The 25,281-nt window shown below is 45.9% G+C and overlaps 2 protein-coding genes across 2 annotated transcripts; both read right to left on the bottom strand.

Moving 5' to 3' along the window:
* Positions 1-1,875: 1,875 nt before the first annotated feature.
* LOC133885163 (ras-related protein Rab7) lies at positions 1,876-4,578 on the bottom strand. The gene is made up of 7 exons (XM_062324829.1): positions 4,337-4,578; positions 4,227-4,253; positions 4,021-4,120; positions 3,014-3,160; positions 2,850-2,930; positions 2,596-2,741; positions 1,876-2,255 (listed from the first exon to the last, which is right to left on the bottom strand). Exons 1-7 carry the CDS (start codon positions 4,387-4,389, stop codon positions 2,189-2,191), a joined length of 621 nt encoding a protein of 206 aa, XP_062180813.1. The 5' UTR covers positions 4,390-4,578; the 3' UTR covers positions 1,876-2,188.
* Positions 4,579-6,770: 2,192 nt separating this feature from the next.
* LOC133885924 (proline-rich receptor-like protein kinase PERK2) lies at positions 6,771-12,414 on the bottom strand. The gene is made up of 8 exons (XM_062325693.1): positions 10,313-12,414; positions 8,789-9,253; positions 8,611-8,697; positions 8,429-8,499; positions 8,276-8,352; positions 8,015-8,162; positions 7,587-7,748; positions 6,771-7,431 (listed from the first exon to the last, which is right to left on the bottom strand). Exons 1-8 carry the CDS (start codon positions 12,312-12,314, stop codon positions 7,009-7,011), a joined length of 3,435 nt encoding a protein of 1,144 aa, XP_062181677.1. The 5' UTR covers positions 12,315-12,414; the 3' UTR covers positions 6,771-7,008.
* Between the last annotated feature and the right edge of the window lie 12,867 nt (positions 12,415-25,281).

Genomic DNA, 25,281 nt, shown 5'->3' with positions numbered 1-25,281 from the left:
TTAGCGTGGGAGCGCAGGCCACGGCAAGATTTTTGTCGATTGCCGTGTGCGAGCCGCGTCCGTGACTGGCATGTCCGGCGGCCGTGTTCTCGCGTGCTCATTGGCCCGCTTCCTCTTCAGCGTGCCGCCGGCACCGGACGCCCGGACGGACTCGCCGCTTCTCCGTTTTTTCTACGTCGAAGCTTCATACCGGGCCTTCTCCGCTGGTCACGCGTGCGCAAACGAACAGCAGATCAGACGAGTTCTAGTCAGGATGGAAGTAATCACCAGTAAAGACATGGAAGTAGAAAGCGAGGAGAAGGCGTTTACAGCAAGGGCACAGCACAATGCAAATGTAGTTTCAGCTCAGAGGTCACTAGGTCTGGTTTTTTTATCACTCTTCTAAGTTGGATCGTAAGGTCACTAGGTTTAGTTGACTCTTGTCATACCTGTAGTAATAGTTATTTAGGTACCAGGCAAGATGCAATATATGTCACTGAAATTAAGTACTTCATTTCAGAGGGAATAATTTGACATATCAAGTCAGAGAAGCATGCAATCAGCAGGGCATACATAATTAGGTGCATGCTTGTGGAGTCAGGCTGTTGAATTGGATATATTCAAAGTGGGAGCAACTGGTCAGAAACTGAGAAAACGGCTGCTCCTTATGAAGAATCTTCAGTGCCAGTACTGCTGCACCACCAAAATCAGAGAGTATTTGTCTTGCACACTTACGAAAGGAACATCAACCCTTTTACCATGATGAGATTGCACATGTGTAACAAATAACAAGGGAGATGGATTCAGAAGTTCAGGAATAGTTTTTCAGTAGATTTTGTGTTTTGTAATAGTCTCCAGAAAGATGACAGCTGAACTAATTGAAACTTGGGGATACTCCTGAATCGTTGCTTCTATTGTGTCATGGAGTTCTTCCAGTTCAGATGATAGAGCAATATCACAAATGGCTTAGATAGGTCACTGCTCTATTAAAGTAGCCTAGAAAATCATTTATCTTTCCTGATAAACAAATGTGGAAGCAAATTTGGAAAATGTATTTTGCACAAATAATTCTTTCTGTGTGTAAACACCACTTCCTGATAGTTTTCGCTATTGATTATCACCCAGGATGGCAAAAGTACTTCACTCTAGAACTAGCATCACGCTACGATCTTACTGCATGGAAATGAAAAATCAAAAGCTAAAAATGAAAGATCAAAGGTTTAGAAATGCACGAGCATATATATGCCGTTGCAAGAGCCCAGCGCTAGCTCGGACGGCAAAAGCCGTCGAAGTGCGCCTGAGCCCGCCTACGTTCGAGCGAAGCTTGATGCAGGGGCTCACATGTTTTTCCCTAGCAGTTGTAACAGTCAGGATTAGTTCGAGTTAGATTAGAATACACATGTATTTGTTCAATAGTGCTATAAGTTCCTGCGCACTGAAGTTCTCGTGCCTCTCATTCTCATCCTAACATATGTATGAACGTGTATGTGAATGTGGTGTGTCTCAGTGTACCCTCTCTCTCTATATATATATATGCCGTCGCAAGGGGAGCGGTGTAAGGTAGCGGATTTTGCACGCCTGATTGGGCGAGGGGGAAACGTGGGGGGAATGGTTAGCGTGGGAGCGCAGGCCACGGCAAGATTTTTGTCGATTGCCGTGTGCGAGCCGCGTCCGTGACTGGCATGTCCGGCGGCCGTGTTCTCGCGTGCTCATTGGCCCGCTTCCTCTTCAGCGTGCCGCCGGCACCGGACGCCCGGACGGACTCGCCGCTTCTCCGTTTTTTCTACGTCGAAGCTTCATACCGGGCCTTCTCCGCTGGTCACGCGTGCGCAAACGAACAGCAGATCAGACGAGTTCTAGTCAGGATGGAAGTAATCACCAGTAAAGACATGGAAGTAGAAAGCGAGGAGAAGGCGTTTACAGCAAGGGCACAGCACAATGCAAATGTAGTTTCAGCTCAGAGGCAAATTCATACTCGACCCACACACAAACATAATGGATAAACCTTAGTTTACACATCTCTTATTTCGCCGATTGTATTAACAAGATATGACGCTACCCGATAAACTGCACAACATCCACAAATTGACAGCTCGGGACAGGTGCCCTTGAAATATGGTTCCTTTAGAGAACCATGGAGACCCAGCCATTGCATCATGCTTGGTTCCTGTGTAGCCGATGATCGCAACGTCTCATGATGCATCATGTTTTAACAGCAACCAGATGATCTCTGAGCCCGGTTGCCACCCACCACATCCACTGTATCCGGCATGTACCTTCAAGGACAAATTGATAAGATCAGAAAAGGAAGCACAGAAAAGAAATAAAAGCAAAAGAAACAAGTGAGTGATGCTAATCCTGAAACTGTGCAAATATACCCCAAAAAGGATCAGCACCTCAAAACAGAAACAAGACAGCTGACTAGTTTCTATTGATGATTTGATGTCGATAATAACAGGAGCAAAGGCCAACAGAAGGAACTACTGATTTTTCATATGTTATTCCTCTTATCACAGTGCTCACTTTTCCAATACTTTCAATGGTTTATGTTACATAAAAACAGTGACCATTAATGTCATCAAATATACAGAGCAAGGAGAATTGCAGTGTGCTTACAGTTCTTCCTCTGGTTCATTCTTGAGAGCGTTCTTTACAATACACTGGAAAGCCTCTTCAACGTTTGTTCCATCCTTGGCAGAAGTCTCAAAGTACGGGATGTTCCCTTTAGAAGCACACCATGCCTTTGCCTTTTTCTCGGAGACCTAAAATGAAAGCAGTTTACATATCTAATCAGTCCATCCCAGAGAAATGCCCAATCTAATACAAAAGAAGCATTTAATTGAGAGAGCAAAACATATAGTGGTAATTACCACGCGGCTGTTGCCACCATCTACGTCAACTTTGTTACCCAGCAGAACAAAAGGGAAGTTATCAGGATCTGATGGGCTAGCCTGCAAAGTTAAAAATCCAAAGTAAGATGGAGTTAAAAAGACTCTTTAAGAACTGAATTAATAAATCATTGAAAATACTTCACCTGAATTAGAAACTCTTCACGCCAGTTGTTCAGATTATCAAATGATTTCATAGAATTAACATCATAAACTAGGACACAACAATCTGCTCCCCGGTAGAATGCAACACCAAGACTCTGAAACCTTTCCTGACCAGCAGTGTCCCATATCTACAAAGAAATATTTAAGCATCATAAATCAGCAGACAAAAGATAAGCACATTCAAAATTATCTGTTCACATGATATTGCTTCGAATCTAAGTAGATTTCTTATGCGCCTATTGGAGATGCTCATGATGGTAGTTTAACAAGAAGCAACCAAAACACAAAGGAGTCACTTCAAATTGACATAGAATTAAAATACCTGAAAAGCTGGGATAGATCTGAAAACGGTATCATTTGTTAATTAAGCAATAGGCACGAGTGTAGGATGAGTAAAGAGCAGGGTTGCCGCAAAATGATACAGTTGCCAAATTTCCTATGCTAATTCCAAACAACATCATGCTAAGATAAGCAGTATCATTCAATTCGCTAGTAAATAATGACATAAATAATGTAGGCTAGGCACTTGATTAAGCACAGACTTTGTTGAAACAAGTAAATTTTGTCTTGCCAGTGCTTTCACCCAGTAAAACTAAGTGGCACATTTTTTTTTATAGCGAGAAGACTTCATTATAAGGTATGCAATAGAATAATTCGAAACAATAAAAGCAACAAAACGAACTCTGTGTGTTCAAGGAGCTAATGCTACAAACTCTATCATGACAAATCAAGCACGCTAATTGAGTCAAGCAAGATATTGTAAAGACTGAATCAGTCGATGTTATATTGCTATGATCTACACAAACAAACGTTCAACAGCAAACATCCTCCACCCTACAATTACATCAGAGCTAATCAGTTAATAAACTAATAAGGACGGCACTAATTTGCACTGAAGTTAACATCAAGAAACCGAACTACCCGGCTACCCGCAGAGAACAGCATAGAGAAGGCGCGCGGGGGGGGGGGGGGGGGGGACCAATCATACTTGCAAAGTGAAGAGCCTATCCTCGTACTGCACCTCCTTGGTGAGGAAATCGGCGCCAATCGTAGCCTTGTACTGGTTGCTAAACTTCTTGTTCACGTATCTGAATTAAATCACAGCTCAAGAAAACACAAAACACAGAACAAAGATTATGTATATAAAAGAAACCCCATCCGCTTCGTCCTGAAATCAAGCGAATCGCAGGATACTGGTTCATCAAGGACGTCTTCCCAACCCTAGATCGTAGGAAACAAGGGTCAGCACGAAACCGACGCGAAACCGCAGGGGACCCGGGAGGGGGGAGATCCGAATTACTCACCCGCTGTCGCCGAGGATGATGACCTTGAGGAGGGTGCGGCGGCGCGAGGCCATCGGGATCTAGGGACCGGATCGATCTCGCGCGCGGGAGGGGTCGGGACTCGGGACTTGGGGGAAGGGGCAAGAGAGGGCGCACGGTGCGTTGCGTTTTTTTGGTGGACGCTGGAACGACTCGAGGCAGGGGAGAACCGGAGAGATGAGCAAGGGGATGGTGAGGTGGCGGCCACACAGCCGGCCACAGCGGAATGACGCGTAGAGCTTCCTTACATGAACACAAAAACATGTATTCGTACTTGAAACACTTTCTTATTAATCTGGCAAGCTGTTCCAATTATCATCAAACCTCCTGATGCTTCATGGTAGTCACAGTTATGATATGATCCTAATCGAGTGATCATGTGACTTGTACTTCACGAGGCTGGATGAAAATGAAGCTGCACAGTTGGATCCACCTCACTGTAGCAATGATAGCGATCGAAATCTATAAAAAAAAACTATAGTTTGTGTATGCCAAAGGGCTGTTCCTATCCAATCTCCCGTCCAAACCAAGTCGTCGCATGATAGAGATTAAATTTCGTTAAAATTTCAGTAATTTTAGGGGAAACGAAATATCTAATTTATAATTTTTTCACTAACATATAAGACTTGTAGCAGAGGATGAAAATAATTAAAATAAAATCTTAAAAAAACACTAATATTCTTTTTATATGATAGACTAATTTCTAAAATTATTTTCAACTCTAGGTTGTATGGTGAAAAAATAAATTACTTTGTAATGATTTATTTTTATCTATTCTATCACGCTGCATATAAATGGAGCATTGCAAAAAAAAAACTCAATTTTTCATCATATAACCTAAGACTAAAAATAATTTTAAAAATTAGTTCATTACATAAGAAGAATATTAGTGAATTTGTCCAGATTTTTGGGATTTTATTTGAGCGCCTAACAATTATTAGAAATTATAAAAAATAGTATTTTTTATAATTTTAGTTTAAATTATACATATGTTTTTAATGAATTCGATTAAAATAGGTTATACTTGGATTATATAAAAAAATAGACTTTTGAGAAACAAAATACCATTGATTTTTTTTAGAAACAAAGTCATTGAGTAATGAATCGGTGAACAGTGATTTTAGCGGTGTATTTTGGACGGCAAGTGGATGGAATGGCATGAAGGAATGGAAGATAAAATTATGGTAAATAAGGATGTTCAAAAATCTTAGTGGTATAGAAGGAAGAGGCATTTTTTTATGACACATAAGGAATTCCCCCAATATTTGACTGTGTAACACATATCAAATTTCTGACAACAGTTTAGTTCGAACGGATACTGGTCGATGCAAATACAGATGGAACTAACAAGAAAGTTCCACACAACAGGCTAGCACATATCAACCATCCACATGTCGCGCAACGCATGTCTGAACTCTGAAGGACACACGTATCTATGCACAACGAAGCAAATACAGATGGAACTAACAAGAAAGTTCCATACAGCCAATCACTTTTATGTGACATTTTACTGATTTTTTTGTTTTGCTAAATTCATGCGGTGTGGTTCCCATTGGCTATAAAAACCTAGAAAGATAGCTCAGGTTAATAAGTATGACTAGGGTCGTTGTAATATTTTATTATAATAAATTTAATTAAAAATTAGTCTATTTAATTTTTACGATGTTAGTGCCATTTAAGTTACAAAATACATAAAATTAGAAAAAAAAATTATGTTAATAGAAAAGAAAATTATCATGCTTCAAACTTGTACCGAATCGTTACAAGTATTAGTTCGATTCGTACATGTTTTAATTAACTGTCAAAATTATGTGTCTGCCGTATGCAGCCCAGTCAAAATTAGAATATGTTTGCTTTGCTTGCGAATTGTGCTTTGCCTACGTGTTATATCTGGTATGATGCCTAATTGATGTGATGACTTTGAACTATACAGTGTTTTTAATCTATTATCTTAGTAAAATTTTTGATTTTTTATTATTAATTTTAGCTATTAATCAATTGTATTTTATACGAACTCTTTATTTAGGTATTGATTTTTATAATAGTTTAATTTTTTATAAGACTGTATTTGTATTATCCTCATTTTTATATTCTAACTCTAATTTTAAATATTATTTATTTTATTTTATTTGGACTCTTTATTTAGATATTTTGCTTCTCAAACCGAATCGAAATCAAATTACTAATTTTTATAATTTTGTTATTAATTTTCATAATTTTGTTACTAATTTTATTTGGACTGTATTTTTGCTATGGACTATTTTGTTTTCGAATTCAGCTATTTATTAATCGTATTTGATATTGGCTCTTTAGTTTAATCTAGATCGTTAGATGTTCATAATAATGAGTAGTATAGATTTTTTTTTAATTAATATGGTTATTTTGTGACATTGAGAGCAAAGTTAGTGGTTATTTTTCTCCTCAAATAATAATATAATAGATGCTTACAGCTCTGAGCTCTTAATTAGGGCAAAAGCTGCAAAATTCCCCTAAAAAACGAATAACCTAATGATCTAAACAAGCCAAAAAAAATGAAGAAAAATTCTGGCACATGACCCTGTTTACTTGTATGCCCGGCCCTAATGAATCCCGAAACTCAAAAACAAGACCGACACTGGCATTCTACCCTGGCAAAATCAACTTCTTTGCAAGCGTCACGCGCCGATGCGTCCGGACCGCGTGCGCCTGCTCATCCCCACGGCGGCGGCGGAGTCCTGTCCCGACGTGCCATCGGCCGTGCCCGGGCTGGACGCCGTCTGCGGCCGGCTCGGGCTCGTCCTCTGCGTTTCCGCCTCGTCCGTGTCCGTCGTCCTCTGCGTGCCCACCACCTCGCCCGTGTCGGCGTCGTCGTTGGCGCTCGAGGTGGATGGGTGCAGCCCGTACTCGCTCGTCGGCTCGCTCACGTAGCTGCTGCTCATGTTCTCGGTCAGAGTCCCGGTGTCCCCCGGCACGAACGCCATCCTCCTCATCCGCCTCAACTGCTCGCCCGCGTGCTCGTCCTGCAGCTCGCTCTGCCCCGGCGCGACGCCAGCGTTCAGGGCATCGGCGGATAGCTGGCCCTCCAGGTACCGGACGATCTGCTTGTTCACGAGAGCGAGCAACGCGTACAACGTTAACTACTGCTAAAATCTGGAGCAAAATTGTTTCCTGCAAGTTTGCAATGGGTGTCCATTGCGTGTGCAAGTACATTGTGAAATTTAAAATGTTCCGAAAGGACAAGGAGATCATTCACCTGGCTCATTCGCGGCCGGGACCGCGCCGTGTGCCGCACCGCGGCGGCGGCGCAGGCGATGATCCGCTGCATGTCGACGGCGTCGTAGTTACCTTCCAGCTTTGGGTCAATCAACTCGTCGAAGATTTCCTCTTCGAGAGCCTTTGTCAGTAGAGGCCTTGCCTGTACCCAAAAAAAAAAAACAGTAATTCAGACGCTTTTTACATGAATAATCTGACAAGGCGAGCTAACTCAAAGCCATGTGTGATGCTGTCATCAGTCCAGAAAGACGAAATTGACATGTCATAGCGTGGGGACTGGTGGGCAAATTGAATTTTTTACCACTGCACTACTACTATCTGTTGGAAATCCGACAATAAGAAATATACTACGAGCTGGACTTAAATTGGCACAGTTCTTAACTTGAATTCAAAATTCATGGCACCCACCCAAGAAATCAGAGTATCGTCGTTGTATGGCTCAGATGACAGAACAGGTTTCCTCCCGGTGATGATCTCCAGAAGCACGACCCCGAAGGAGAAGACGTCGGACCGGTCAGTTACTCTGCCGCTGGAGGCGTACTCTGGCGCCAAGTATCTGGAATTAGAAGGAGATTAGGTCATCATTACCACTGTGCTAGAATCAATCATAAAAAGGCCAATACTAGTTAACTGTAGTGAGAAATAGTTTGGAGTAACCAATTTGATTACCCGAAGGTTCCCATCACTCGCGTGGAGACATGAGTGTCGCCTCCGGCCTGGATCCTGGCCAACCCAAAGTCTGAAACCTGAACAAGAGATTCTCATCATGAGACAAATGTACTTACTGGCAAGCAAACTAAAGTGACAGACATAATCATTTACCTTTGGCTCAAAATTGTAATCCAGGAGGATATTGGTCGCCTTGATATCGCGATGAATGATCTTAGGATCACCTGAGACCAAGACCAGGCATTGACTGTCTCATCGACACATCTAAACTGATCTTACAAAATTTCAGACCAGTGGACACTGAAAAGAGCAGAAAAGCCGAGGCATGAACTTACAGTCCTCGTGCAGGTAGGCCAGTCCCTTCGCCGATCCGAGCGCGATCTTCCACCTCTGCGGCCAGTCCAACGACGGCTGGTCGCTCCCTGAAACCATGCAAAACCTCACGTCAGACGCCATCCCAAACCGCTGGTTGTGGCATCCAACGAGAGCCGTGTTTCGGTCGCAATCACGTACCGTGCAGGTGGAACTCGAGCGTCTTGTTGGGCACGTACTCGTAGACGAGCAGGCGCTGGTCGGCGTGGATGCAGTAACCGACGAGGGAGACGAGGTGGCGGTGGTGCACGCGGCTGATGATCTCCACCTCGGCGCGGAACTCGCGGTGGCCCTGCCCGCTCCCGGTCCGCAGCCGCTTGATGGCCACCTCCCCCGCGCCCGGCAGCGTGCCGCGGTACACGTGCCCGAACCCGCCCTGCCCCAGCAGGCTGGCGTCCGCGAACCCGCCCGTCGCCGCGGCCAGTTCGGCGTACGAGACCGTGCCGCCGGTGACCGGCGGGGGCGGGGGCGGCGGGCCCAGGGGGGCGGAGGGGGTGTCGCTGCTTTGCCACGACGGGCGCATCTGTTGTGAGAACAGTTGCGGCCGAGCTTGTAAGGGCGCTGATGGCGTCCTCGGGTGCGACGACGTCACCGGCAGCCGTGGGTCTAACGCAAGAACAACATCAGCAAGTGTAAGAATTAATGAGAAAAAGAAGTCCACGTAGAATTAAGAATCATCATCATCAATGGGAGAAAAAGTAAATCTTTTCCGACTCAACTATTGTCTGTATACAAGAATAAATGGCAGCTGATTGAACTGGTAATATGGAGACCGCTGACTCAAGTTAACTAAGCAAAGACTAGCACTACTTGCTTCTCACTTTTTCCAGTAAGAACATCAATCAGGCATGCAGCATGTCTGATTGATGGGAAAAAATGTTGACAATTGGAGTGTTCCAAAACACAAACACGTGGGATATTTGAACTTCTTTTTGTCATGACTGAATATGATTTGTGGAGACGAAAAAATCAATTCATAAAGGCAGTAAGTAACACCTAAAGTGACCGAAAACAGATATCTCTCTTCCTTTCTTTGTATTTCCTTATTTAGTCTTACATAGAGAAGGAAAGGGGTAGTGATCCGTCTATAACAATAAAAGCGTGGGAAAAGGGGATGTGACCATGAAGAGGTTGGGCTGGTTTTAAGCTGCCCTTAGACCAATTCTCTCTTTCCTCCCCCTCCCATCATTTGGGACTTTCGAATATATCTGGTGTGGGCGTTAGAGCATCGAGAGGATGCCTACGGTAAATGCTAGGTAGTTAAGTGCGGAGAGGATAAGTGCTGAAAGCATATATGCACAGTTGTACATCCCTTGCCATTTTCGTCCACAAATTCATCGAGGAGCAACTTTTACGAGGCAAGTTGGCATTGAGCACGCACTTGAAAAGCGAGTCAGAAACCAAACCGTGCAGCACCTAAAGCGTAGCAACACCATATCAGCCATCAACGGATCACGTAGTACGTGTCGCCATCACCACCAACACTAGCTAAGGTTGCCGGCGCACGCGCACGACATGGCAAGTGCGCGGCGCGATGCGTCCAAACCGCGGGGCCCGGCGACTTACGTTGCGTGACGCGCGCGCACTCTTACGTTGCTCGTGCGGCGTTGCACTTGCACCGGCCAGGCCAGAGCGTGTAAAGCGTATGGGAGTGTTGGTACGTACCCGGCGGGGAGGGGCGGCGGCCGCCACGGCGTTGGCGGCGCTTCTTCGAGCAGAAGTAGATAAGCCCGGCCACGAGGCCGAGCACAACCACTGTTGCGATGGCCACGGAGACGCCGATCACCGTCCCAGATGAAGTCGATGGCGACGGAGGTGAGCGTGATGGCGGGGGAGGCGCTACGCCACTTGGGGGCGACGGGGTTACGCCAGGAGGAGCAGGGCCATGAGGAGGTGGTGTTACCCAAGGCGGAGAGGGCGGCTGTATGGGCGCCGCTGGAGGATCAGGCCGACGTGGAGATGGTGGTGTGGGTGGTGGCACCGGTGTCGTTGGCGCGGACGGTGGTATCGTCGGGGTTGGAACGCCCGGTGGAGTTGGTGACGGCCTTGGTGGCGCAGGCGTCACCGGAGAAGGCGGGGATGGCATTGGTGGCCCCGGCGTCGATGGAGATGGCGGTGAAGGTAATGGTGGCGTCGGCATTGATGGAGATGGCGGGGAGGACGTTGGTACCGGCGTCACAGGAGAAGGTGGGGATGGCATTGGTGGCGCGGGCATTACAGGTGAAGGTGGGGATGGCATTGGTGGCCCGGGTGTCGATGGAGATGGCGGTGAAGGTAGAGGCGGCGCTGGCATTGATGGAGATGGCGGGGACGGCGTTGGTACCGGCGTAGAAGGCGGGGATGGCATTGGTGGCCCGGGCGTCAATGGAGATGGCGGTGAAGGTAGAGGCGGCGCTGGCATTGATGGAGATGGCGGGGACGGCGTTGGTACCGGCATAGAAGGCGGGGATGGCACTGGTGGTGCGGGCGTCACAGGAGAAGGTGGCGAAGGCAATGGCGGCGCCGGCGTTGATGGAGATGGCGGGGACGGCGTTGGTGGCACTGGAGTCACCGGAGGAGGCGGGAACGGCGTTGCCGGTGCTGGCGTCACAGGGGACTGTGGCGACGGCGTTGGCCCTGATGGTGCAGGCGTCACTGGGGCCAAGGGCGACGGCGTGGGCGTTGGTGCAGGCGTCACTGGCGATGATGGCGTGGGTGGTGAAGGTGCAGGCGGCATTGGAGGCGACGGCGTGGGCGCTGATGGTGTAGGCGGCATTGGAGGTGACGGGGTAGGCGACGGCGTGGGCGCTGATGGCGCAGGCGTCACTGGAGGAGACGGCGTGGGCGTTGATGGCGCAGGGATCACTGGCGGCGACTGCGTCGGAGTTGATGGCGTGGGCAACGGGGTCGGTGTTGACGGCGGCCGCGTCACTGGCGGAGATGAGGACGGTGCTGATGGCGGCGGAGTCACCGGCGGAGATGGGACCGGTGCTGACGGCGTTGGCGTCACTGGTGCAGGCGGAGAAGGTACGGGCAGCTGCGGTGTAGGAGGAGACGCCGGCGGCGGTGCAACTGGTGTCACTGGTGGTTGCTGGGGAGGCGGAGACGGCGGCGGAGCAGCTGGTGTCACTGGTGTCTGCGGGGGAGGAAAAGACGGCTGCGGAGCAACAGGTGTCACTGGTTGCTGCGGGGGAGGAAAAGACGGAGGCGGAGCAACTGGTGTCACCGGTGTCTGCGGGGGAGGAGAAGACGGCGGCGAAGCAGCAGGTGCCACCGGCGGGGGTGGAGTAGATGCTAGCGGGTCAGCTGGTGTCGGGTGCGGCTGCGGAGGAGGAGAAGACGGCGGTGGATCAGTTGGTGTCGCTGGAGTCAGCGGCGGAGGAGAAGATGGTGGCGGCGCGGATGGAGTTGCTGGCGTCTGGGGGGGAGGTGAAGATAACGGCGGGGCTGGTGGCGTGACTGGTGGCTGTGGGGGAGGTGACGATTCCGGCGGCGGGGGTGGCGAAGAAGCCGGAGGATCAGATGGAAACACCGGCGGTGCCGGTGGAGCAGTAGGAGTCGCTGGCGGAGGAGAAGAAGCCGGATCGGGAGTAGGAGGCGTCGGGGTTGGATTATTAGATGGAGGTGACGATGGAGGAGAAATATTTGACGGAGGGGACGAGCTGCCACCCGGTGCTGGGGCTGACATGGTGGCTGCGAAACTGCACCGTCCTCGGGAAAAAAGAAGATGCGGGCGGGGAATATGTGATCCCGATATTTGCGTGGGGTTTTGAAGGCGCAGTGGTGTATATCTGCGCGGCAACCAATCATGGTTCGCCAGGTAGTTAGGATCCGCAGTACTTTTAAAAAAAAGTTAATTTCGTCCCTTTAACCGGCGAAACAACCCAATCTCTAAGAGGGTCTTTATTAGTGTAGCTGGTTGCTATCTTTTTGTCGAATAAACATGATATTTTATTATCTATTCCAAGTTAAATTACAATCATAACAACTAATTACTCATCGCACACCGGTGACCGATCACGCCATATTACAGTATGACATAGATGTTTCGCTCGTTAGGTGAGCTCATACGCTACTAAATTATGCTCTCTCTTTACAATGCTTCACAATGACCTCTTGGAAGCGGCTTGGCCTCATGGATGATGAAGAAAGATGGATGCATTCGGTTCTTCCTTGGTGATAGATATTGAATTACCGAAGTATAATTGGACTCCATAATTGCTAAAAAGGGGTTCATTCACCTGCTAACACTATGCCCTCCCTGCAAGCCATTGCCTCCACCTCCACCGCATCACCGGCATAGAATAGGACCTGCCATGCTGACAAGAGCACCTTCCCAGTGTGGTCAAGAATCACCACACCTATCCCCGTCTTGTTGTTATGTCCTCAAAAAGCTCCAATTATATTAATCTTGATCCATTCCTCCTTCTGCGGCCTCAATAATGAACTCTTTACTTGATTAGTACACGGCAGAGACCTTGACCCTCCCACTGGTCTTTTCCCTTTGCTATCCACCAGATCTTGTTGTCAGACTACACACAATGTATCCTAGTAGTTTTCGAGGAACTTAACAGCGCCGATTGTTCAAACATTCCAATTCGAGTGCGTGAGTTCATTGCGGACAAACCAAACACGCCAAAGGATTAGAATGAGGTGCCTCTCTACGTCCTAATAAACTGAACTAATAGCATTGAGTAACCACTTAGGGTATGAATTAGAGAGATCATGCTCCGACGGGAGAACTCATACCTCGCGCATAGCACCTCATAGGTTCACAACACATAACAGCATGATAGTAGTCCTATGCTCCTATCCCACAAATATAGCATGTGCTAATTCGTTCAATCCCCCTGCGTTTCTTATTCGCTTTTGTGTCCAGGCCAATATGAAACATTTCCAGGTGAAAATCTTGACTTTTTGCGGTACCGGTAGCGACCAAAATTTCTTCCAAATTGGTTTTGTACCATCCGACATCTCACCAAAGCCTGTCATCCCCAACTCAAGATCGTGCAGTTCTATTCACAGCCTGTACGCACTCCAAACAGAGAAGCAGTCTGATTCATGTTACATGGCGCTTAAGCGCCCTTTACCCCTAAGGGGACTGCTCACTCGTCACAATAGAGATAAAACTCATAATAATAACATTGTAGATCACCATCAAATAAATGAGGAACACAATTAAAAGCAAACATAATAACTTACTTGGTGCGATAAATGTTTACATTGAGAAATGATGGAGGAGACATATTACAATAGATCTAATGGAGGGGAAATGGTTGAACTATGGTGAAAATGGTGGTGACTAGGTCCCCCAATGGCCTTTCGATGTCTCTTGATGGTTCTGTGGTTGCTCCCTCGATGTGGATCTCCGCCATCTTTAAATAACCGTTGCGAAAGGGTTTTGTGTTGTCTCTGAAAGTCATTCGATTTCATCATCTTCCCAAAAGTTGTTTGGTTTGACGAGCTGGACCCAGAGGGGGTGATACGGTCAGGAGAACTGCACCCCTCAAAACCTTCTGGAATCTCCAATCGAGACGTGGCTAGTACGATAGGCTTTGTTTTCACAAAATCTTTGTATCTATCTGCTTAGATTGTGCGTAATCTTCCCTTTTTTCTACGGATTTGATAAAAAATGTCTCGTGCAAATCAAAATTTACTAATAGTTAGCCAAGCAATAATTATCAAATATATTCGTAAAATCAATAGAAAATATGATACGTATTTTGGATGCATCAGCCAGTGCCCACGCTACTCCACCGGCCAATAGGAACAACGAGTTGATCAAGATAGCCAACGGGCCTGAGCATGCCTGTGGGTTTCCTCTCCTAGACTAGGCCAACCCAATCATAACTAAACTGTCGTGCTAGTCTGGCTAGCCCGCTCACGGCCCAATGGTCCGTATCCAGATTGCTGCTCGGTGGACGTAACTACCATTCTCGTGCTAGTGCTAGGGAAGCTATTGATCGTTTTTCTAAACTATAAAAGCACGAATGTGTTTGGTATCGAGCACCCCATCTAACCTCTTTAGATGAATCCAACGGTCCTTGTTCCCCCACCACAATGCGTCGCATCTTTTTGTCTGTCTGCCTCAACTCATCAACCAGCCCCCCTTCCACCACATGAATGTGCACACGCCGCCCTGCCCAACTGTGCTCGTCGCTCACGCCGGCCCCATCCTCCTCGTTTCCCCGTGCTCGCCCTTCACCCCCCACGTCTCGCTCTGCCGGCTCGCTCATCCACGGCCAGCCCAGTAGTGCCACTCGATCGGCACCCGCCTGGTCCCCATGCTGCCATCACACCGACGCCCTTCTCTAGGCGACGTTCCTCCTCCCAGCTCACTCTCTCCCTCCAATCACATACCACTGTGAGCGGCATGAGACGGGGCAGCACCAGATCGGAACAGGCAACGTGGACCCGGCTGGGTGGCGCCTGATTGGGACGACAACGAGCGGGGCAGGCAGATCCGACAGCGGTGGGGTGGATTACGGCGCCGGTGACTGAGTTGCGGTGATGGGCAGCGTGACAGCGCTGATCTGGCAGATGGGCACCTACCACAGCGGGACATACACATTCACGGTCATCGAGCTCGCATCCAAGCCCATCCACGTCTACGTCAAACCCTTGTTCCGCTACGAGTGTGAGCCCATTGCTCCCAACAATGCCTCCTCATCCTTGCCGCCGATGTGCGCGGCCAACACGTACCACATGCTCTCGGACTAGGGCTATGGCCGTATCTACACCATCGGCATCGTCAATTGTACCTCCCGCACATCCCCAACGCCAACAACGCGGGGGATGGATCATCCTGTATGCGCATTACGTCCCCATGCTCAATCATGACGATGGGGAGATGATGTCTTTTAGCGTTTGGGTTGCAGGAATTTATGTGTGGAGGCGGTTGTGTTTTTGATCCAATCCAATCAGCTCTTAACGGACTGGTGTAGAGTGATTGAAAGAGAGGGGAAGATGGAGGGTGGGGTGAGCGAGAAGATGACAATGGAGAAGCTCTTGGTGGTGGTGGTGTTAGTGGAGTGTCATGTCCTAATGCCTTAATCATGTCATTAAGACTAATCAAGCATCATTAAGCATCATAAGCATCATGTTTAATTGTTGAGCAGTGTGGATGTTTGTTATTTCATATGGTGCTTGTTAATTGCTTTGCTTTTGAAAATAACAGATGATAGAAGTGTCGTTAGTTGAGTCTCGCTTAGAAGTTATAGTCGTTGCACATGTTTTTATAATAGTTTAGTAGCAGTTTTAGCTTGTCTCTCTAGCTTGTAGGACACACCTTGGGCTGACCCCACCTTTCCTCTCCTTCCCCACCAGCATCCCCACCTCCCTCTCTCACCCTCACTCACTCTCCCCCTCACTCCAACCGGCCAACACAGCAGCAGGGCTGCTGCTCCTTCTCCCTCCCTCAAACTTCTCCTTTCTTCACTAAAATCCCACTCAAGAACAAGGATTCGAGGTTTGCATGTTATACCACTGCATTCCTCTCCTCCTTAGCTTCCATCCATCTAACTCTTGTTCGCATGCATGAAGATTTGAAGGTTTGGCAACTCAAATTTGTCACCTTTCCTCACTAAAATTTTAGTAGCGAGGTTTTCTCTTCTCCGAGCATTTTCCTTCATTTTTTTCTGCACTGAAGGTCTCCGACTACAACAAGAACCTTAGGTGAGTTCTCCTAGGTTTCTTTGGTGGGAATTCATATTTTAGGATGGATGAATTTGAGTTTAGGGGCTGCAAATCGGGGGTTTAAACGGACCTTATGTTCTTGATAAAATGGATATAGTAGGAGGAGAATGGATGAGATAGCTAGTGAATCAAGTGTGTAGAATGATTAAATTAGGTTTAGAACCAATGCCTTAGTGCCATTGCATATTTATGCGGTTTAGATTTCAACATACAAGTCAAATCGATCAACGAATCATCGCGAACTTGAGTTCCGGGTTAAACCCGAAGGTTCCAGGTGAGCCATTTCAAATCTACTTGAGTTTTCGTGTTGTTTAGCATGTAAATTGGGTTTAGAATCTTTACATTAGTCCTTATACATGTTTAGGTGGATAGGTTGTTACATGCACGTTGAATCGACCGAAGAAATCACCATGTAGTTCTTGTCTGCCAGAACGCGGACTATCCGGGTACCAACCGGGGGTTCCAGGTAACTCGTTTTAAAAATTAACTAAGCACCTTGCTCGAAGTGAAACTCAAAATATTCTGGCAACCCGGATGTTCCAGGTACAACCTGGATGTTCCGGGTTAAATAGCTTAGGATTAACTGAGAACCTCACTTGGAACCTAACCCGGAGGTTCCGGCCCAACCCAGAAGGTCCGAACTGGAGGTTCCAGCCAGACCCGGATTATCTGGATGCCTAACAGAACCTCCAATGTAGTTGTTTCACAAACTTCCGTTGTTCCTTCCTATGTCTTGCACTCTTAGCTTGATATTATGATGCATCGACCACTGTTATGCATCATATAACACATTGCATTGTATCTCTTTTATAATCATCATTGCACGTGTTCTTATTTAGTGAACGAAAGATCAGAGGATGACGCGGGCGTGATCGAGGGTGATCTGGATTTCATTGCTGTGAACTGTGATCAAGCTGAGCAACAAGGCAAGCATCTAAGCATATTCATCCTATTACTTTGGATCATATGTTGTGTTAAATTGATAAGTTATGATATATATATATATATATATATATATATATATATATATATATATATGTCTTGCATGATGGCTAGTTAAATATCGGGTTTTGAGAGTAGATCCTAATTGTTGCATTACCCTTCATTGGTATAATTATCTCTTGATCCATTATAACCCTGAATAGAGCACTCAATGGTCTAACTTAAAATGAATACGTCATGTTTAGTAAGGTTTAGGTCATCAGTAGAAGTCGAGCAGTGGTTCAACCATCGTTTGTGAGCTTAGGGCTTACTCTTATTTCACAAATACAATGGTGATGATGGGATGTGTAAGTCAGTGAGGATGAGACGAGATTCGGGCAGGCAATATGGATGGCTCGAGAAGGGAGTCTCGGATGCTATAGGCTCATTTGAATCGATTAAGCAACGTCTGTTGTTGTAGTTGGCTTTAGCACTTTATATACTTACCACATATCGATATAATGGTAGATAAGCTGAATACTTTTTGTAGTTGTGACCTTTTGGCTTGTGGGCCTATGATGTCCTGGGCATAATAGGTTTGTAGAGGTAACATCGTAAAGTTGTTGTCGGTATAATAGGCTTGTAGAAATATTTAGTTTGCTCGAAGAGTAGTTTTAGTTACTTTCACACCTTTATGCATAACTAGGGTGTCTCCGGGAGTAGCTCTAGTGGACCTTCACACACATATAGGTGTATGTTCAAACGATCGGGGCTCAATTGGAAAATGTTGACATGGTTACCCCTTGTGTGCACTTTAGCGGGTGACACAAGCCGAATGATCCTCGTATCGTGTGGGTAAAGATGTACCTCCTGCAGGGTGTAAGATCAATTTGATTTACCACACTCTCGGTTATAGTCATGCTTCTATCTATTTACATCAATCGTAGAGTTTTGTTATTGGGATGTTATTATGGAATGTTGGGACATAGCTAGTGATGTTGATGAAGAGTTGATATGGTACAAGTTAGAACTTTGTTATGCTGATGATCTTAGGATACATGGGTGTTTTGGTTATATGTAGATGCTTATATTTGAGTCTAAATTGCTTTTGCATATGAAGTTACTTAACTTTTATGGTTGAGTCATTGCTAATTACCCATATACATTTTTCTTGAAGTCAGACTATTTATAAGTATCCATTATAAATTAAGTCTTGCGAGTACGTTCATACTCACATGCTTTGTTTGCTTTTCAGGTGAGGAAAAACTAGTATTTGGCTACGTTATGTTGCCGACGGGCAGAAGTAGTGTCATTCTACTCGTGTATTGTTATTTTAGAGTGGCACCTTAGGACAAACAGCGCTACCCATCTTTTATCGTTATGTAACTTATTTCGCTGCGTAACTACTCTAACAAATATTTAAATTATATATTTTGTTATAAAGTTTAATTATCTTAAAGATTTATAACTCAATTGAATTACTCACTCTTTATTATATTTCATGATTATATGCTTGTTGTAAAGACATGTGTTCTAATCTAGAAATGAATACATACCGAGACTATCAAAATAGTATTCCGATTAATAATTATAGATATAATTATAAAAAATAATCATATTAATAATTAGCTCGCATACATCTCGGATCGTTCCTCTGATAGAGGGCGTCGTCCAGGTCGTCTGCGGGGACGCCTGCAACATCTGCCTTGAGCCCCCCTCCGCGGTACTACTCCTACAGTAGCCTTGTTACAGCAAATCTTTGAATTGTGGCTTGCTCGGCTTCGATGACGCTGTTCTTGTTTCCGCTTGGCGCAGGTGACCAGCTGCAAGCACGAGTTCCACCTCCAGTGCATCCTTGAATGGTGAGAACTGAGAAGACCCTGCTCTCTTTGCCTGCTCAGTTGCCATTTTGTGATGTTTCTTGCAGTTCCTTGACTGCAGTAGAATGATTTTGTTGCTATGTGTGTTGCTAGGACTTGAACGGTATTGTCTAGGAGACTAGGACTGGACCAAGTAGCATGCTATTATATAATCTGTGGGATTAAAGCGGGGTTGAACAGCTATTTTCTGCATGATTATATGATGGGGAGATGTATTGAGGACCACACTTGATCCGAAGATTGTATCGCTGTGTAGTCATTAGTAATTTGGATGAGTACTAAATGTACACTAATCTGAATCTCTTCCCATGCACACTAAATGTAATTTGGATGGATGATGTTGGGAAAGGCCCAGACTTGTAAAGAAGTCCGTGTAGAAAGTCAGCTTATATAAAACCCTAAGAGTTTTTTTTAATATTTGTACCCTATCTATATAAAGTACCCAACGGGTATTCCTTTTGCCTGGATTGAATCCATTCGGTAGCTGAAAATAGTTGTAACAATTGGCACCATCCCCATACATGGGCCTTCGAACAGGCTTCGTCCCAGCACATGGACCTTCGTCGGGCTTCGTCACCGAGAGGCCCTTCGTCGGGCTTCAGCCCTACGCGTGGGCCTTCCGCCAGACAGGTTTTACACCACGCTTGTAGGCCTTCGCAGGCGGACCAGGCGGCCTTCGCACCAGGCCTTCGGCACAGGGGCCTTCGGCCCCCACGCGCAGCGGATCATGCGGGACTCGCAGCACGGGCATGAGCTGCGTGTGGGCCTTCGGAGATGGCGAGCTTCGCCCCCCACACGCGTGGATCGACTGGCGAGGCCCATTGGACCTTCGGCGGGTGAGTGCCTAGCCGGGCTTCGGCTGGCAAGAGGCGCGGCACGGCCCATGAGGTAAGCATGCACACCTATCCCATCAGTTGTATTAGATGATTTACTCCCTGATTAGGAACGCGCACGCTGCTCACTAGTGCCCGACCTTAGTATGGTGCCAGTTCGACTATTCTATAGCCCGCCATGGTTAAAATTGCTAGGTTGCTCGCGACATTTGCGCTGGTTCATAGAATATGGAGTCTTGTACGTGCCCGGATGCCTGAGTTGGTGACGCAGCTAGCGTCTGATCCGGTTCTAATTAGATGTCCTGATTGGACCTTGCAGACGTGCATTAGAGGCCTAATACACGTGTTACCTTTGTTTGTGCTACATATGCACCAAATCATTTATTGTTCGCTTATGTGCCAGAGCATTTAAATGCGGAAGTTTACACCTTTTACGCGCGTGCATCCCATTCACTAGTCGAAGTGTTTATTCTTCGTGCATGCTTATTTTTTATTTTTATTTTTTTTCTACACTCGTGTTATATTTGCATCGAAACATGTATTTTTTTTAATGTCAAAGTATTCACCTTTTGTGCGTTTGCATGACAGAAATGAGATGAAGCACTTGTTTTTTTTCCCTTCACAAGTATATGCAGGTTTTTATGCTCTGTTTGAGAGGATATTTATTCCTCCCATATAGGTATCTACCTTTCGCATGATATAACTCAATATTATATACCAAAGTGTCTATTTTTCACATACTCGCATTACATGTGTGCCGTGCTACGTATTCTTGTTACCAAATTAGCTCTGTCCTTCGCAAATCACAAGGCTATCAACGCGAGAACGTTTTATCCTTCACCATAAAAATGTCGAAGTGTCTATGCTTTGCTAATTGACAAAAGGCTTAATCTATGCGCATATATTGTTTGAACAAATCAGAGCACTTTTTGCATAGGCAGGATTGTTATCCTTTGTTCAAGAGCATTTACAAGTTTTAACCCTCGCTTGTAAAACATAACATGAATCACTTGTAGGAATATATACTCGTCGCAGGATGAAGCTGACATTGATTTGCTGATAATACTTTGCAAAAGTATTTATTACTCGTATGCATGATATCCTTACTGAAGTGCTTATCTCTACATGCAAGCATCACGCAATCCATTTGCTTGTGTGTCGAAGCGTTTATTTTTCGCGTGTTCGCGTTACATTTGCATCGAAGCATGCATTATTTCAGGAACACCGAAGTGTTTACCTTCTGCACGCACTTATTTTTCCCCTTCGCAAGTACTTGCAGGTTTTTATGCTCTGTTTGGAGGGCTATTTCTCCCTCTTGCTCAGGTTTTTACCCTTCATATGATACAACTCATTGTTACATGCAGAAGTATTTACCCTTCGCGTACCCACATTACATGTGTTCGTATTGCACGAGTGGTGAAGCACTCACTCTTCTGAAACGTATGCTAACCCTTCGCTTGAAGGACTTCATTCATAGCTTGCATATTTCAGCCCTTCGTATAGGGTCCTCACCCATCGCTTGAGAGTTTTCATAAAGGAGTTTTCATTCTACGTTATGACGAAGCATTTATTCTTAACATGCATTTTATTTTTCATATGACGAATATGATTCATACATCACATTACGTGCCGAAGTGTTTATTTTTTGTCCTTGCATGCATGCATACGCTTCGCGCGTTTTGCATGGCATAAGTGCATCGAGATATTTATTCTCCATGCATGTTTACTTTTTTGAACACCCGCATATGTATCGAAGCGTTTATCCTTTGCACGATTGCCAGAGTACTCATTTTCTTTAAGCTTGCACAACTTATTTGCATCGAAGCACATTATCTACAAGTGCGGGAATCTCACCCTTCGCATAGGGGATTATCCATTTTATTCAGTATTCATCTTTCATGTGTATGTCGAAGCATTTGTTTTTCGCATATACAGGTTCTTACCCTTCGCTCGAGGGAATAATTATTCATCGTACACAGGTTTTAACCTTCGTATGAGAAATCTCTTATTGCTCATATACAAAAATTTCTAATTCACAGGACGTGGCTTATCCCTCATATACCGAAGGTTTTATCCTCCGCTGCTACACTTATCATTAAGCTGAAGCATTTACTCTTCGATTGTACTTTTCATGCATTTATTTAACACATGCATAAAGACTGGGGCTAAGAGTGTCTGTCCCCGCACCGAAGGCAAAAGAGACCTTCGAGAACTAGAAAACGAAGTGATGCTTAACCTTAAGACAAAGGTAGCACACCTCTCAACTTAAAGACGGGGGCTAAGAGTGCTTGCCTCCGCACCGAAGGCAAAAGAGACATTTGAGAACTAAAATACGAAGTGCTGCTTGACCTTAAGACAAAGGCAGAGCACCTCTCGACTTAAAGATGGGAGCTAAGAGTGCCTGCCTCCACACCAAAGGCAAAAGGACCTTCGAGAACTAAAAGACTAAGTATTGCTTGACCTTAAGACAAAGGCAGCGCACCTCTCGACTTAATGACGGGGGCTAAGAGTGTCTGCCCCCGCACCGAAGGCAAAAGAGATCTTCGGAAACTAAAAGCCAAAGTGCTGCTTGACCTTAAGACAAAGGCAGTGCACCTCTCGACTTAAAGACGGAGGCTAAGAGTGCTTGCCCCTGCACCGAAAATAAACCATGTATTCGGATTACATCAATGCATTTAAGTATTTATTCTTCATGTGCATACATCGGCTATAATGTGTTTTTCGTCTCCAGAAAGAGATGCGAAGCACATATTGTCCTGCAGGACAGGAAGTCGAAGTGCTACTGGTCCTTGGGTAAAGGTAGCGCACCAATTGACTTAAAAGGCGAGCAAAGGTCCGCCAAAGAGGACCAAGCTACCACTTAGCTTCAGGTAAAACCAATGCTCCATTTGAACCTCAGACAGTAAGTCTTGAAGACACGACCCTTTGCGCTCCTTGGAGCCGAAGGTCTCTTCGCACATGGTACATTGCCGACCACCTTCGCCGACAATGACAACTCCTTCGGCTACGTTGGCACCTTCAACATTGACTCAGAGGGAGTCGTCGTCGCTTTCGCCTTCGATAATCGACTCAGGCCACGACTATGGTCGCGACGACTACGCCTCCATCCACTTCGACCACGTCGACCAAGGGGGCTTCGGTCGACAACTACGACCATGTCGACTATGCCTCCGTCGACTTTGACTACGTCGACAAGAGGGGCTTAGGCCGCGACTACTTCACTTCAGGACGACTTCGCCTCTGTCGACTCCGACTACATCGACCAGAGGGCCTTCGGCTATGACTACGCCTCCGTCGACTATGACTACATCGACAAGAGGGGCTTCAGCTGTGACTACTTCGCTTCAGCAATAACGACTTCGCCTCCGTCGACTCCCATCGAGTTGACAGAGGGGCTTCGGTCGCGATGACTTCGTCCCCGTTGACTTCGATGGCCCGGCCTTCGTTGACTTCAGCGTCGATGGAGGGGCATCGACAAACGGCCTCACCTTCGTTGGCTTGGACGTCGACTAGAGGGGCTTCAGCTACGACGACTTCACGCATGCCAACTTCAACTACGTCGACCACGTGGCATCCTTCACCACTCACAAACACCGGTCAAGAGGAGCTACGAGGGTACCCGAGTTATAATCTCGTTCTGGGTCCCAAGAGTTTGACCGGTGCACGTGAGCATAGATGCTGAACATCATTGACTTCGGCGAGCCATGACAGTAGCCTTCAACCTCCGAGCCACGAGAGCAGCCTTCGACCTCCTCTTCGCCGGCTATGTTGAAGCCGCACATGCCGAAGCCTCGGTAATAGCCTTCATCGAGATCTCCTTCGTTGAGGACGAGGATGTACCTTCGACTTCGCCTAAGGAGGAAGAAGTACCTTTGCCATGCACCAAAGTCTTCGGCCTTCGCTGAAGACCCCTTCGCCCAGCAAGACGAAGCGTAGTTATATGAGTATCTAGCTATAGCAATCATGTAAAGAAAGAGCATGCGACATGTATGCTCTCTTTTCTCCATACCCTTTTTTCCCACTGGATTTTTGGGATGGAGTTTTTAGCGAGACGTATATGTCAGTAATAAACTTGGGTCCTTTCCTAGTTATAGTTGTTCGCACCGCTGTCCCATCGAAACTTATAGCTGAGGGACTACTATTAGGGGAAAGGCTCAGGCTTGCAAAGAAGCCCGCGTAGAAAGGTAGCCCATGTAAAGATCCAAAGACCTACTTGTATATTTATACCCCACCAAGGGTTGGAGAAAAAGTTTCACCTCTCCTCCCCAACCTATATAAAGAACCCAAGGGATAAGGGTAGGGGCGGATTCACTCCTCTCCCTTTGCCCGGATTGAATCCATTCAGTAACTGAAAATAGTTACAACAGATGAGTTGCAATTTTTACTCTGAAATGTATGGTTTTTAGTTTCCAACATTGGTGTGTAGTATGTTGTGCTTTAGCCTTGAATACTTTTTTATGCTTCTAATTTACCCTGTAGGTGCCAGAGAAGCTCCGCTCCCAGTGTCCGATGTGTTGGCAGGCAATCAACATGAAGGACCCTATGAGGTAGAAATTCTGCAATAGATATGCCTCAACTGAAATATTGGTAAAAGATCAGTCCATCATCTCTACTTAGTTCTCTTCAATAACAAGAATTGTTATAACTAGCAGTACATACTGTACTGTTTATTTGAATCCATCAACTATTTTTTTATTTTCTACTAATTGACTTTATCCTTGTAGGGAGGCACTGGAACTGAAGAAAGCTAGGACCGCAACGACTTAGAGAAACCACATATAGTCAGACTTGTTCATTTAAAAAAGAACGAATGTTTTTAGAAAATACAACAGAACATATACCTCAATCAGGTGGGCTTGTTTTGTCCCTAATCTACCTTTTATTTGAATGTGATAGTACCTCTCTTCTTCTCTTCTAACCATAATGTCCGATGTTCTCAATTCTCTTCTTCTCTTCTAACCATAGCAGGTTTGGGTGTATGATTGTCTCAGTTCCTGTTATGTGGCATCAATGCCATGTTGCTGATGCCGGTGTTAGATTACAAGGCAAGGTGGTGTGGCTTCCTGCGTTGGTATCTGGGTGGCATGACCTCTTGGAATTATGCTTTTTTTAGAGATATGTGGGTTCCTTCTTTAACCAATATATTTATTACTATGAAATTACAGTGATACTAGGTTCTACATCTATATGCTGGTGCCATATATTTCTATGTTATGTAAATGAGGTCCCATGGATGAAATATTACCTAAGCAGTGCATCACCATTAGAGGTCCCAAGGCTTCAAACAAGAAAAGGAATAAACTTTTTAAAGATTTTGGTTAAGTTA

This window comes from Phragmites australis, chromosome 11 (genome assembly GCF_958298935.1).
Source record: "Phragmites australis chromosome 11, lpPhrAust1.1, whole genome shotgun sequence".
NCBI lineage: Eukaryota > Viridiplantae > Streptophyta > Magnoliopsida > Poales > Poaceae > Phragmites > Phragmites australis.
This window is presented reverse-complemented; position numbering and strand designations above follow the sequence as displayed.